We start from the raw sequence: 13,229 nt of genomic DNA on the forward strand, positions 1-13,229 counted from the left end.
ACCGTGCGATACTCTCTTTGTTTCTGAACAAGCTTGTTATAAAGCGTTGGACGACGCCCTTGACTCATTACAGCTTGCGATGAGTCTAATCAGAGCATTTGTTATCAAGTGCGTTCTCCTCACGATACCTCTCTTTCTGATAAGGAATTATTTAAAGATTCTATTATCAAATCGAAGTCATCACAGCTGAAGGGAAAAAAGGGGGAAAGAGTCATCGTCGACGATAAGAGGCCCGGTCTTCTTCCCACTTTTCGGTGCTGGTTACCGACCGGAGGGATGTGACTCGGGCCAAGTGGAGGCGGCTGGTCCCTAATCGGCATCAAAAGCCGCATTTATGCGGGGATGGATCGACCTCTGGGTTGTCGATTGTGCTTAAAGGGCGCGATGTATGTGAAAAGTATCGAAAACAACATCGCAATTTACTCAAAATTCAGGAAGAAGAGACGAGGTCAAAACTTGTTGTTGTAGGTTCCAACATTAGTCGTGAGGTCGTTGCGCGAGGAGAATATGAGCGTGGATGCTTCTATAGTGAATACTGAAGCAAATGCAGCCCGGCCTTCATCTGTTCACCGCCAAATGGAATCACTAAACTTTGATCTAGTGGATTACTTGTTTGCCTATGAAGAATGCTTTTCAAGTCGCTTTTGAGTGAGCTATTGTGAGGCGAGGGCAATCACAGGGCCCGCATCGTTGGCTTACAAGCTGCAGCTCAAACGGTATATTGCAAAGGACTGCTTTCTCCGATGCATATATTGCAGTGGCGCACTGGCCCTTGGCTGCCCAGCACTGGCCTATAGAGAGCCTGTTTGCCTAATCCAGCAGTTTAATGGCTCATGCTCGACGCATTGTTGGCTGAATCAATTGTTCGAAAGATCTGAACCTGCCAATCTCGAGCCTAGTGGATGGTGATAATCATCTGCATGTGACATCTTCGGTTGAGAATTTTCAACTTTGCAGCCCTCATGTAGAGTGAATAAACAACAGTGCTATTCCAAATGCCTCTTCATGTCAATAAAAGAGGCATCAAGTGACTATCGAGTTTGGGTTTGAGTCTCGTATGCTCATGATTGACCACGTCTCAAGTACCACCATTCCGACTTTGCATTTAATCAAGGACAGCGACGGTATTATACTTTTGATTCGGTCAAAAAACGCCCAGTAGGAAGTTTCTTTGTGACAATACAATCACATATACAGGCATCACAAGCCCAACAGACTCCAAAATCCCCGGCCTAGATCATGATATCGCAATATTAGTGGCCTGCCCCAACATTCAATTACCTCAGGCACATGCAAATAATCACTCAATGTGAACAGATGCCTCGCCTTCATCATCGAGCTCATGATATGCGAGAGCGGGGGACCTCCGCCAAACTTCTATTGTTCGTGACGACCAACGGCAGAAAGCCTTTCTGATACACTGCTGTCAAAGAACGCAAACATGAGATTGATACTCTGTTCACTGGTCACGAGCAGCCATGGAATCAAAGAAGAGAGATGATAGTGTTGGAGCTATCGACTATAAAGTTCCCATGAAATCCCACGATAACTTCTCCTTTCTGCTCATCAAGCTTTCACACCACAGCACAATCCGAAGCACCCACCACTCTGCCACTCCAATTTTTCCAAAATATTTTATTCTACTTCTAAAAACGCACTTTCAATCTCAAATTCTTCAAGATGGTTTCTATTACTACCGTCATTTCTGCGCTTTGCCTCGCCATCACCACTTCCGCTGCTCCCACCGAACCAGAGACTCGAGCAGCTGCCCTCTTCACCGGCTCCATGACCTACTACGAAGTTGGCCTCGGCGCCTGTGGACAAACCAACAGCGACTCCGAGCTCGTCGTCGCCGTGTCTCACTCCCTTTATGACCGCGAGCACCCCTGCGGCCGCAACATCCGCATCCACTACGAGGGCAGGTCTGTGGACGTCAAGGTTGTCGACCGCTGCACCGGCTGTGCTGAAGATGACCTTGACCTCTCTCCTACGGCCTTCCAACAAGTTATTGGACCACTCAGCATTGGCCGCGCCACTGCCACCTGGGAGTGGATTTGAGTCAGCCTAGTATGGCCGCTCGCAGTGTTGATCTCGGACTCTTTTTGAAAGGAACTGGATTTCTTTATTCGGTGGAGAAAATGAAACAAAATGAAACAAAAAAAAGATACGCTTGAATCCAGATAACGAGATTGGTTTAAACCAAGAGATAGTTTGCAATAAATTCAACGCTTTTAACTTTGCTTTGTTTCGTTTCTTCTACTAGTGGAGCAGTTCCCGCTGCAGCGCTCTTTATACGTGACCACAAACTCCAGTTTCCCAGTTTAATACTGGTCCTCATACCAAGCCATGTCTACTGAAACGAGTCTACGAGTCTTATAGTTGCACTTTCCCCTGGGGCCTGCATGCTGTCGTCCAACACTCGGCGCTTCGGCCCGTCCAACCCCACGCTCCGGACCCGAGCCGGGCCAGGCCGAGGCCAATGATATGTCGAGGCCTAGAATGGAAGAAGAATAAATTGATACAGACACGAAGAATTTCTAAGCTCATGTGCGGTAGTATTGATAATATCTGCTCATAGTATTGCCATTTCTCATAATGATTGCATCTTGCTCGGCCACTACGATGTGTCTTCTATATTGCAGGCCACTATCCCTGTGGCGTCCTTGGCGATAACGGGATCAATTAATCTCAGACTTTGTACGCTGTGTTGAAACCTACGACAATGAACGGAGGAAACTCCTTCCATGCACCTTCTTCCAATTGGTCCGCACCTTGTGGCTTTCTTGAAGCCGTTTAGATATATGCCGGAAGAAACGCCCCGGCTTCAAAAGACCTAAAGCGTCTCGCGACAGACCAGCAACTACCAAGTACTTTGCTGAAATTCACTGAACTGCCGAAAAGATGCCAAGAATGCTTTAGTTTAGAGACTGGGGCTTCTTTGGGCTTGCTTTCCAAGTCTGCCAAACACAGGACTAAGAACCATCTTGACCCATCAGCTCCATGCCTGTACGCGATTCTTGGAACCTCTCCACGCCCCTTTTCCCAGATTCCAAAGCCGACCCAACATCAGGCCCAACCAGCCATATTTCTCCCAGCCCAACTAATTTATTCAATCACAAGTCCGTCACGAGAATCACAGAAAAGGGCACCCCACCACTAAGCACCAGATCACCAACATCACATCCGAGCAAAACGACACCACCAACAAAAAAGACTCAATAGCCTCCTGCCCGATTTGCTTTATTGATACCCACCGGGCCTAAAGCAAGGCATGCCAAGGAAAATTCAAGTTCATAAGCAAAAAAAGCTCCAGCTATTTAGTCTAGCTCCTCCTTTCGCATCCCACTCCCCAAATTCTGCCGCTAAACGAGAAAGATCAGCGCCGCTTCATGACATCAACCGGAGTAAGCACAAAGATCCTTTCACCGAATCGATGACGAAGAGTTGTATCATGAACAAGTATTTCCGAGATTTTCTCTTCTTCTTCAGACGATGGAACCTCAGATCGACTCAAAAGTGTCTCTTGTCTAGTCCTCGGTAAAATTCTCTAGGTTTACTCCCTCAACACCAGAAGACCAATCCCGCAAATCACCTCTAGTCCCTTCATCCTGTTAGTGACCATCACATCTCATGTCACACGCTCTCAATTCTCCCTGTACACTCAGAGAAAAGGCTCTTTAGTCCAATCATCCTCGTATCACCGGATTTCGCCCTCTTACATACCATCCTGCGCATCATCTACATTCGCCACATCTTCCATCCCATTGCTCCATCACACGCGACATCTCACACAAGCCCTGCAAACCCTGCCTATAGTCTCTCTCATCAAATACCTCTCATCAACCCCTCAACCTAACACAACGTCCATCACACCTATAAGACAACAAGACCGTCCTCCTCGGAAAATTGCCACACCAGCGTAGTGTAGTGTATCCCCAAGTCCCAAGCATTCGTAGCCCCCTACAACTAGTGTTTCCAAGCGACACAGCGTCGAGTCGCATCCGCCGTCATACAACGACGACTAGACTAGACTAGCTATTTGCCAAACATCGCATAGCTGTCTAACCTACCCCAAATACGACTTGACTACTCACACATCACAAGATTCTTGCCAACGGCATAATAACGAAAATCTCTCAAAGTCCCCCCCCCAAGATGTGGCAAAAGCTAGCCAACATGCCACGTAGGAAGCCAATTCTTTGAGGCGCATTGCACAATCATAGCCTGTACACGTCTAATAGCATGGCACTGCATCAGTCTCATAGTGCTTTTGCTGGCCTTGCTTTTCCTGTGGTCGTGTCCAATCCTCGTAGTGCCAAAGGCTTAGCTTGTATGCCAGTTACACTTCAGACAGTATTCGCATGTGATATCTTTTCATAGTTTTAATTATAGTATGATATATCAGGTATTACATATAACTATTTAGAGAGCAATCATAAGCGAAATGTGTATACAGTAACCATGCGTACGCCAGAAGATGTGTTTCATATATATGCCGCATGTCTACCAAGATATAAGCAATCTGCCTGCATATCCACAAGGTTAGGGGCGTCTCGGCTGATACAGCAGGTCTCATATTGATGAAGCATCTCAAAACTCTCCTACATCTGTAGGAGCTCCAAGCCTTTTGTAGCGTGAGCAAAGGTATCTTTGTCGTTAAGCAGCAGAAATTGTAACATATACTGGCCATCATCTTAACCAATAGAAAAAACAAGCAAGTCAAGAAACTCCCCAACAGTGTATCTGTATGTAGCAGAGTCGCATTCCTCCTATATTCTGATACCACTTCTACAACTGGTAGACCTATCGCCGGGGTACGCCGGATCGAGCGACAAAGAATGGATGTTTGAGCGCATCAGCTGGCTTCAATCGCTTGTCAGGATTCAGAGCTAGGCAGTGATCCAACAAGTCGATGAAGTGATTGAGCTCCCTGCTTTCAGCATCGTTCATGCCGCTCGAGGCGGCCAAGAGCCGTGTACGCAGGTCCCGTGTCGGCTTGACAATGTTCAATGGTCGCAGTGCCGTCTATACATGTAATCGTTAGCCAGTCTTCCACAAGACAGGAATTTATGCGGGTTAGGTTACTGTACATACCTTGCCAAGTACCTTGTCGCGCTCAACGCTGATAAACTGTCCCTGGTCATCAAAATGGACACTTGATAACTGACCACGTTTATATAGCTTTGGTGTTATTCGGCCGCGAATCTCCATGATAGTCTTGAGCATCTGATTATTGCTGTCTCCCGTGAACAAAATCTTGCCCGTGTACAGCTCGTACAGAGTGCAGCCTATGGACCACATATCCACTCCATAGTCGTAAGGCATTCCCAGGATAATTTCAGGGGCTCTGTAGAAGCGGCTCACGAGATACGGCGTAATCTCGGTATGCGCCGTCGCAGCATCAGAGCGATCAATAGCTGTTCCAAGATCGCATATCTTGAGAATGTTTCGATTCTCGTTGACCAGGATATTGTCGGGCTTCAAATCGGCGTGGATGATGCTGCATTTGCGCATGTGGGCCAGGGCGACAAAGATCTGGTATGCGTATGCTCTTGTTGCCTTTAGGTTGATGCCTACGTTATTGCCAAATTTGCGCAAAACTTCACGCAAGTTCATGCTAAGATTCTCAAAAGCCAAACACAGATGGCCTCGGTGGTCGAAAGAATGCTCAAACTTGACAATGTGCCGCCGGTTTTCGGGATCCGCTTCGTTGAGTTTTTGAAGAATAGCAATCTCAGTATAGCCTCCCTTTCGAAGGGCGTCGTTGTTTCGCATCATCTTGATAGCAACAAGCTGCTTGGTGGTGATGTCAACCGCACGAGCAACTCCAGAAAACATACCCCTGCCGAGTGTAGCCTGGATTTGATAACGGCCTTTGAGAATTTCACCAATACGGATCTTGTAATAGCCATCCTTGTCATCACCTTCGAGAATGCCTCCCTTATCAGCGGCCTCTACGGCATCGTTGGCTTCAGCAGGTGCTGCCGTGTCGTTCGCTTGAGCCTTGCTAGCATACTTTTCTTCGTCAAAATCATCCGCAAACATGTCAAAATCGTCATCATCGTCTCCCTCGCCTGCGGATGGCTTTTGTGGAGGCGCACTGGGCGCTTCGATCGCGGGGTTCTGCTCAAGCACAGCCACAGGCTCGGGTTCGCCATGGATGACGACTTGTCCATGACGCAGTTCATGTCGACGCTCGTCTTCCACCATGTCGACAGTAGGGTCGTAATCAGCAGCAGAAGGGCCATCCTCGTCGTTAGCTTTAACTGCCCCATGAGAATTCATGAGATCCACATCGTCAAAGGGATCAATGCCTCCAGGAGAGGGCGCGTCATGCGACATGGGCGATCGAGGTGATGGAAAATCTGACAAGTTAGTCACTGCCGATAAATCAAGCTTAGGATGAGACATACTTGAACCTGGCGACTGGGACGCTTTGCTGTCTGAATGCTGAGACTGCAGCGGCGTATCCGACTGTAAAGATGCGGGCGACAATGCTTGAGCTTTGGAAGTGGCGGCTCCAACGGCATGAAGGAGCAGAGGGGTTGCAGAACTGGATTTTGCTAAAAGCTCACCGCGTCTTTTGCGGCGGCGTTCGATTTCTGCTTCTTCATCAAATTCTTCGGCTTCATCATAGTCTACGTCGGGCTCATCCGGCATCGAAACCTCTCTGTTGTTGATCAGCTTATCTTGTCTATTTTCGCAACAGTGAGGGGTCCACAAAGGGGGTATTCAGCTTACCTTGAGATAGCGGCAGGCACAGAACCGTCGTTTTGAGTGATTCCTTTGCGAGTTTTAGCATCAATTTCCAGTGCCTGGTTTCTATCCCCTGCGGAGGCTTTCCTAGCTGCAGAACTGTTGCCCCGAGTGCTCACATCAACATCATCATACCGCAATGTCCGTGAATCGTGTCGGTCAGAGTAGCCTTCTCGGACAAATCGATCGCCACCTCTTTTGTCTCCGCGGCGGTACTGGTGAGGCGACGGGCTCCGAGGGCGGGGCGAACGTTCAGAATATCGATCTCGGTCGCGATGGTATCGATCCCGCTCGCGGCTTCGATCGCGCTCTCGGTCCCTACGACTGCGCCAGTCGTAGCCTTGGTTCGCAGTACGTGAGGCAGGCCGGTCGAGATCGTCATAGGCTACGCGGGATCTTTTGTAATCATCCCTTCGGTGGTCGTCGGAAGCACCGCGATCATGGCGAGCGTCGGCCCTGGAGGGAGGAAGGCGATCTCTGTCATCGCGCAATCGCTTGAAACCTCGCGGCGAGCGGCTTCGTCGAGACGAATTGTTGTTGTTTTTTGAAGTCGTATCGATATCGGGCGAGGAATTTCTATTCCGCTGTCTGTCTTTCCGGTCAACACCGTTTCTCTCCGCGTGTGACAGTGAAGTTGCCTTCAAATCTCCAGCTCTCTCAACAATTTCACCCTCGTCGGAACTGGACGTCATTCTGATGCCTTCTTATCTGATTCTTCTTGTTCCTCTGGGCCTCTTGTGGGCTCCCTTTCAATATCAACGGAGAATGTGTCAGTAACAGAGCAAGATGGCAAGCGCGTGGCAGGCGAAGAGTCCAACCAGGTCAGCGTCTTGACTCGCCAAAGCGTCGACACAAGATAGTGCCGGTGAAGGATGGCTTCAGGCAGCTTTGCCGTCAATTGAATGATTTTCAAGATTCGAGCAAGTTGAGCAGTAGCTGAAAGATACGAATAGAGGAAAACGCAGCGGGTCAGCAGGCGATTGGAGCTGCGAAGCGATGGCGAGACGGTCTCGAGATAACGGCGGTTGGGTTTCAGATAGCAGGAAGCGGCGGCAAGGATCATTCAGCCTAGCGTGATTAAGTAAGCAAATGATCCCTGCAGCCGTCTCACCGCCCGACTTTTCGGGCTGGCTTTTGGAGGCCTTTTTTTTCTGGGGCTGACAATCTGCCACCTGCCTCTCGCATCAAAGAAGCAACCTTTCAGCTCGAGATTCTCTACGAAACCGTCTTTTCATTTTCCGCAGTTAATCTCTCTACACATTCAAAATGGGTGGTGCTAACCGAGAAGGTGATTCTATTCTTGTCCTCATCGCTTTGCTGTTTGCAGCCCCGCCAAACTGCCCCTCCATGGCTGCTAACGCTCGAGATTTCTAGGCGGCAAGGCGAAGCCCTTAAAGGCCCCGAAGAAGCAGAACAAGGACCTCGACGATGACGACCTGGCATATCTCGAGAAGAAGAAGGCTGGTATGGCTTAGCAACTCAACCATGACCCCGTGGAAGTGCCGTAGCGTAGACTGACCCTCTGCAGACGAGAAGGCGCGCAAGGACCTCGTTGCCAAGGCCGGCGGCAGAGGCCCTCTGAACACTGGCACCCAGGGCATCAAGAAGAGCGGTAAGAAATAGATGACAGACGACGAAGCAATATGCTATTGGGAACCGTTTACACGAGCCTGCTGCGAAGTTTGCGATAATATGGGGAGCTACAAGAGGATGTCCTGTGGTAGATGACTCTTCACACGGCAGCGACTGTTGGATCAAGTGGAAAGGCCACGTCCGCACTGAGGGTTAAGATCTGTAGTTTCCGCAGGGAATGTTATCCGGCGTTTGGAATATACTTTTATATACTGATTTGACATCTATGGAGGTTTGCGCCGTCCGTGTCTACGCTGGCGATGCGCCGTGCTTCGCTCAAAGGAGCGGTTCTATGAAAGAGGAGTGATGCTATGTGAGAATTAGTAGACGTAAAGACTTGAAGCTATGAGCTGTTCAATTTTTGTCCGCGCAATATTGAACTCCATGCACTCGGTGTATACATGCACCTCAGCTTGGAAGAATGTAGACTATTTGCAGAGGCCTCCCAAGCAAGCCTCGTTTCTTGGCGGAAACATTATGCCATAATTTATATGTGTGCTTCCTTGGGAATTATTCCATATACATACAGTCTGGATGCTTCATGCTCGTTGATCGATATTCTCCCATCAAAAGAGAGGTGCAGACCAAACATGAATGCGCCAATCTAGCGTCATCTGCCACAGGCCTCTACAAGCACCTATCATGTGCAATCGCCTCCGATAAAACGCACTGCAAGTCTCCGGCCAGCGCCGAGGCCCCCAACCATTCCGCCGAAAGGTCCACTCAGGCCCGAATATCTCAGAGCGACAATCCCGCATCAAGGACTTCCCAACAACTCACTGAAAGTCTCTATTCAACGAGATGAAAATTTGATAAAAATGGTTCGACTAAAGTAAAACAATTATTCTCTCAGTTTCAGTCAATTTTGAGTTTTTATTTATAAATAAAAATAAAAGGCCCTATTACTTTTGCCAAAAGACCAACTATAATCATCATGGCCTCACCCTCATCCACAGACTCCCTCCGCAAACGCCGCCCCTCCAACTCGCTCCTCTCAGCCGTCAAGCACGCTGAGCAAAAAGTCGAGCAAAAGCTCCTCCTCCTCTGGGACGACCTCCCCGCCTGGCGCCGCGACAACGCCTTCATCCTCTCCGGCTACCGGCCCATCCGCCCGTCCTACGCCGAGTCCGCCCGCTCGCTCTTCTACCTGCACAACGAATTCGTCAACATCTGGTCGCATCTCGCCGGGGCCATCGTTGCCATCATCACGGCGACGTGGCTGTATCTCGTGATTCATCCGCGCTATGAGACGGCCAATTCGTCGGATGTGCTGGTCTTTGCGTGCTTCTTTGGCAGTGCCGTGGTGTGTCTCGGCATGAGCGCCACGTATCATGCTTTGACGGATCATAGCCAGGAGATTGCCAGATGGGGAAATAAATTAGACTACACGGGCATCGTGGCCTTGATTGTGGGAAGCTACGTGCCGACGCTGTACTATGGCTTCTTTTGCCATCCTATCCTGATGACGGGATATCTGTATCTGGTGAGTAGTTTGATACAACATTCAACCCAAAGAAATGTGCTGCGTTGTTTCATTATACACGGAAAGACTTTGCATCTCTAACCGAAGAAACAACTACAGATATGTATCCTCGGTATTGGATGCGTAGCCGTCTCCTGGGTCGACAAATTCAGAACCCCCGCCTGGAGACCCTACCGTGCCATGATGTTCATCAGCCTAGGCCTCTCAGGCATCATCCCAATCTGCCACGGCTTCCTCAAATTCGGCTACCAGTCTCTCGAAGATAGAATGAGCCTCAGCTGGGTCGTCATGCAAGGCCTCATGTACATATTTGGCGCAGTCCTCTATGCGGTTTGTCACCCCTTCCATTCATTCACATCTCCAGCTGCACTCTCTAACTTTATTTTCTCATTTTCACCTGATAGGCTCGCTGGCCAGAGAGAGTCTATCCTGGAGCTTTTGACATCTGGGGCAGCTCCCATCAGATATTCCACATGTTTGTCCTCTTTGCGGCGGCCACGCACTTTTACGGCATGACAAAAGCGTTTGATCACCATCATGCGGGCATGGGTTCCCAGTGTTTGTAGGTATAGAAAGACAAGTAGAACATAGAACTGGCACATACATACATACATATATATATATATAGACACGGCATTTGCGCCGAGATTTCACCTGATATTACGCCTCGGGGTATTTCTCCAGCCCTAAATCAATTACTCGTACAAGTCCCGAACCCATGGCCACCGCCGCCCAAGTTCCATGATCCAGATTGGGATTCCACTCAATGGCAGTGATTCTCGTCAGTGCCTCATGCAGAGTGGCGCGAAATGGGTCAGTCAAGTCGCCAGCTTCGTCATCGTCCTCCTCGCCCTCGCCCTCTCCCTCCTCTACCGCAACCTCAGCAGGCTCTTTGGCCCGTAATTTCTTGCCCTTTTTGGCGCTCAGCTTGGCCTCTGGTTTCGAGTTTCTATTCCTGTCGACTGAAAAGCCGTGCAGGACGCGACAGACGCCACGAGCTGCCGCTGGAGAGTCTGGAGGGAATAGATGTCCTGGACGGTGCTCATGCTGAACGACTCGTATCTTGTCTGTTGACTCGTGACGGTTACTAAAGACCTCGGTTTGTGCGTTGAGACACCATAGAGAGCCGTCTGTTGCACCGATGAGCAGAAACGGGTGGAGTCGCCCAACAGCCAGGCATGTCAGAAAGCTATCTCCGGTGAACACCCTCCGGCACACGGGGAAATGCGCATGATGTAAAAATCCGATAATCGTATTCAGCGCACTAGCAGATGGATATATGGATAAGAAACCGAGAAGGTGGTCGCTGTAAGCCAAGAGACCCGGCTGTGTATGTACCAATGGTCTTTGTGCTTCGGTAGTTTCATAGCTTGGAGCTTGGAGATCAATGACTCTTGCAGTGCCGCCCACTGGAATCGAAGCGATAATACTTGGTAATGTTGGGTATCCAGACACCATGTCGATGATGTCGCTGTGATGGACCGGATGTCGAGACAGGAGACGCTGCGGATATATCGACCATAGAGCAATCGACCCATCAGAGTAACCGACAGCCATTCGATTGCAATTGACCCACGCTATTGCGGTAGCCTTTATGCTGTACTCGTCAATCAAGTTGAGCACCGCAAACGGCTTCTGTAACTTGTCTATGATTTCGTCAGTACCAAGAACATGGAAAATAGAGAGCAGAGATGGATGATTCTCAGCTTACAGTAGGCTCCCTCTTCTTCGCCATCAACATCTCCAGCATCCGCAACATAGACATTTCCGTCGCTCGAGAGAACCGCAATGTGATTACACGACGGGCTCCATTTGACCCTCCTAGCCCTTCCGTAGTCCAAGCACAACGTCTTGCGCAGCGTTGCGGCTTCTTTTGACGTGCGAGTGAATCCCTCATCTGTCTTGGTGCTCTTGAACTCCCAAATCTGGACAATACCTTGCTGCTGAAAACCAGGCTTCACAGATTCTTCCTCATAATTGTAAAAGTCCTGGTCGGATTGGGGTATGATGGCCAGGGCAAGCAGCTGTTTCGGGTTCTTGTCTCGCCGAGGCGCCCAGTCCATGCCCAAGACAAGGCCGCCAACATCCAGCATCCATCCGCACTCAACCTTGTCCTCGTCCTCGTCTTGATCAAACGGTATATTGCTTTGCGACAGAGGGTAGCTGACCCCTGGCTCCATCAGCACCTCCTGCTGCTCTTCATGCGGTCCCGTCAAAACAGGCATGCTCAGTTGCGGAAATCGGTACAGTTCAGATTCGCCGGGAGATAATTCTGACCACACATCGTCGGATGGCAGGCCCTTGCTCACTTGCTCATACCATTGATTGGCAAGACGAGCCTCCTTCTCAAGGCCACCAGGGACCCAAAACCCCTTGTCTGTCGGTTCTTCCTCGTCCTGCGGCACCTTTGGCGGATACAGCGTCCATCCGCTCCATCGGTCCAACAGCGTATGAGCCATCTCTATGCGCTCAGGCTGCGGCCCATACAAGGTCCTTGCCAGAGCCTTGCTGCGCATTCCTCTCTCGTACGGCCCAACATATCCCTTATGCTGACCTTCTGGGGGGATGAGCTCGATATCCAAGTACCCCGTCACTTCCATTTCACCAGGATCCGAGGGCCTGGAGGGTTTTGTTGATTTGGGGCGTTGGCGAGAGGGCCTCTCTCTCGCATTGACTTCGCTGGCGCTATCATCATTCATCTGCACATCCTCTTCGTCCTCATCCTCATCTTCGTCCTCGTCCTCTGCAGCGCTCCGCTCCTCCGCGGGCGCCTCAAAAACGTCGTCATCATCTGCAGTTTTGCGACGCTTTGGAGTCTGTTCTCTCTCGTCTCCAGAGCTGAGGAAATCGTACTTGTCGAGCGTGTATTTTTTTGTGCGATTTGACCTTCTGGTTCTCATAGTGCGTCGCGTGTGAGAAAAAGTTGAGTTTAGAAGTGAGGTCTGAGAACCGCGACTTGGTGGGGCTTCAGGTGCGAAAAAATATACTTTTAGCAGCAGCTGGTATGGGGGGTGCCAGCCTCACACAAAGATGTTTTACGATATTTGAACGAAAAGTCTTGAACCAAAGAAAAATTTCTGGCTCACAATTTAGAGTCCGAGCTGAGCCAGTTCATGTTGTTTTATACCTCCATCTCCTTGGGTACGTGGCAGTACTAATCACTAGAAGTAGGTTCTATAACTCACTTCTGAATTCAGGGTAAAAGTCATTAAAATGGAGCATAAGATTTGCAATTAAATAGGCGCGCGACATAAATATGAAATTCAAAGAGGCGCAAAGAGATGCTTGAGCGCCTTTTATTCAGACTCTTCGTTATTGAAACATGTTGAACGACGGAATATGCATGATGCTACCCTTG

The 13,229-nt window shown here is 49.5% G+C and overlaps 5 protein-coding genes across 6 annotated transcripts; 3 read left to right on the forward strand and 2 right to left on the reverse strand.

Moving 5' to 3' along the window:
- Positions 1-1,680: 1,680 nt before the first annotated feature.
- On the forward strand, positions 1,681-2,058 carry TrAtP1_000094 (uncharacterized protein; the record flags this gene model as incomplete). The annotated part of the gene is made up of 1 exon (XM_014092050.1): positions 1,681-2,058. The coding sequence occupies one exon, from the start codon at positions 1,681-1,683 to the stop codon at positions 2,056-2,058; it is 378 nt and encodes a 125-aa protein (XP_013947525.1).
- A 2,286-nt stretch (positions 2,059-4,344) lies between these two features.
- Positions 4,345-7,759, reverse strand: TrAtP1_000095 (uncharacterized protein). Of its 2 annotated transcripts, XM_066110444.1 has the most exons (5): positions 7,395-7,759; positions 6,742-7,344; positions 6,414-6,670; positions 5,095-6,365; positions 4,345-5,025 (listed from the first exon to the last, which is right to left on the reverse strand). In XM_066110444.1, the coding sequence occupies exons 3-5, from the start codon at positions 6,658-6,660 to the stop codon at positions 4,804-4,806; spliced, it is 1,740 nt and encodes a 579-aa protein (XP_065966516.1). In that variant the 5' UTR covers positions 6,661-6,670; positions 6,742-7,344; positions 7,395-7,759; the 3' UTR covers positions 4,345-4,803. The 2 variants fall into 2 exon arrangements, with proteins under 2 accessions (XP_065966516.1, XP_013947444.2); XM_014091969.2 differs by having other exon boundaries at positions 6,742-7,759.
- Positions 7,760-7,941: 182 nt separating this feature from the next.
- Positions 7,942-8,608, forward strand: TrAtP1_000096 (uncharacterized protein). Its single transcript, XM_066110445.1, has 3 exons — positions 7,942-8,044; positions 8,131-8,220; positions 8,285-8,608. The coding sequence occupies exons 1-3, from the start codon at positions 8,023-8,025 to the stop codon at positions 8,377-8,379; spliced, it is 207 nt and encodes a 68-aa protein (XP_065966517.1). The 5' UTR covers positions 7,942-8,022; the 3' UTR covers positions 8,380-8,608.
- A 714-nt stretch (positions 8,609-9,322) lies between these two features.
- On the forward strand, positions 9,323-10,437 carry TrAtP1_000097 (uncharacterized protein; the record flags this gene model as incomplete). Its single annotated transcript, XM_014091966.2, has 3 exons — positions 9,323-9,871; positions 9,971-10,201; positions 10,276-10,437. The coding sequence occupies 3 exons, from the start codon at positions 9,323-9,325 to the stop codon at positions 10,435-10,437; spliced, it is 942 nt and encodes a 313-aa protein (XP_013947441.1).
- A 94-nt stretch (positions 10,438-10,531) lies between these two features.
- TrAtP1_000098 (uncharacterized protein) lies at positions 10,532-12,771 on the reverse strand (the record flags this gene model as incomplete). Its single annotated transcript, XM_014091965.2, has 2 exons — positions 10,532-11,517; positions 11,583-12,771. The coding sequence occupies 2 exons, from the start codon at positions 12,769-12,771 to the stop codon at positions 10,532-10,534; spliced, it is 2,175 nt and encodes a 724-aa protein (XP_013947440.2).
- Between the last annotated feature and the right edge of the window lie 458 nt (positions 12,772-13,229).

This window comes from Trichoderma atroviride, chromosome 1 (assembly GCF_020647795.1).
Source record: "Trichoderma atroviride chromosome 1, complete sequence".
NCBI lineage: Eukaryota > Fungi > Ascomycota > Sordariomycetes > Hypocreales > Hypocreaceae > Trichoderma > Trichoderma atroviride.

Excerpts from the sequence above, each read along its gene's own strand:
- TrAtP1_000095 (XM_014091969.2), bottom strand. The coding sequence starts at position 7,448 with ATGACGTCCAGTTCCGACGAGGGTGAAATTGTTGAGAGAGCTGGAGAT. Across the intron at positions 6,366-6,413 it reads GTCCCAGTCGCCAGGTTCAA|ATTTTCCATCACCTCGATCG; the intron begins GTATGTCTCATC and ends CTAACTTGTCAG. Across the intron at positions 5,026-5,094 it reads GCGACAAGGTACTTGGCAAG|ACGGCACTGCGACCATTGAA; the intron begins GTATGTACAGTA and ends TTACATGTATAG.
- TrAtP1_000096 (XM_066110445.1), top strand. The coding sequence starts at position 8,023 with ATGGGTGGTGCTAACCGAGAAG. Across the intron at positions 8,045-8,130 it reads GGGTGGTGCTAACCGAGAAG|GCGGCAAGGCGAAGCCCTTA; the intron begins GTGATTCTATTC and ends CGAGATTTCTAG. Across the intron at positions 8,221-8,284 it reads TCTCGAGAAGAAGAAGGCTG|ACGAGAAGGCGCGCAAGGAC; the intron begins GTATGGCTTAGC and ends GACCCTCTGCAG.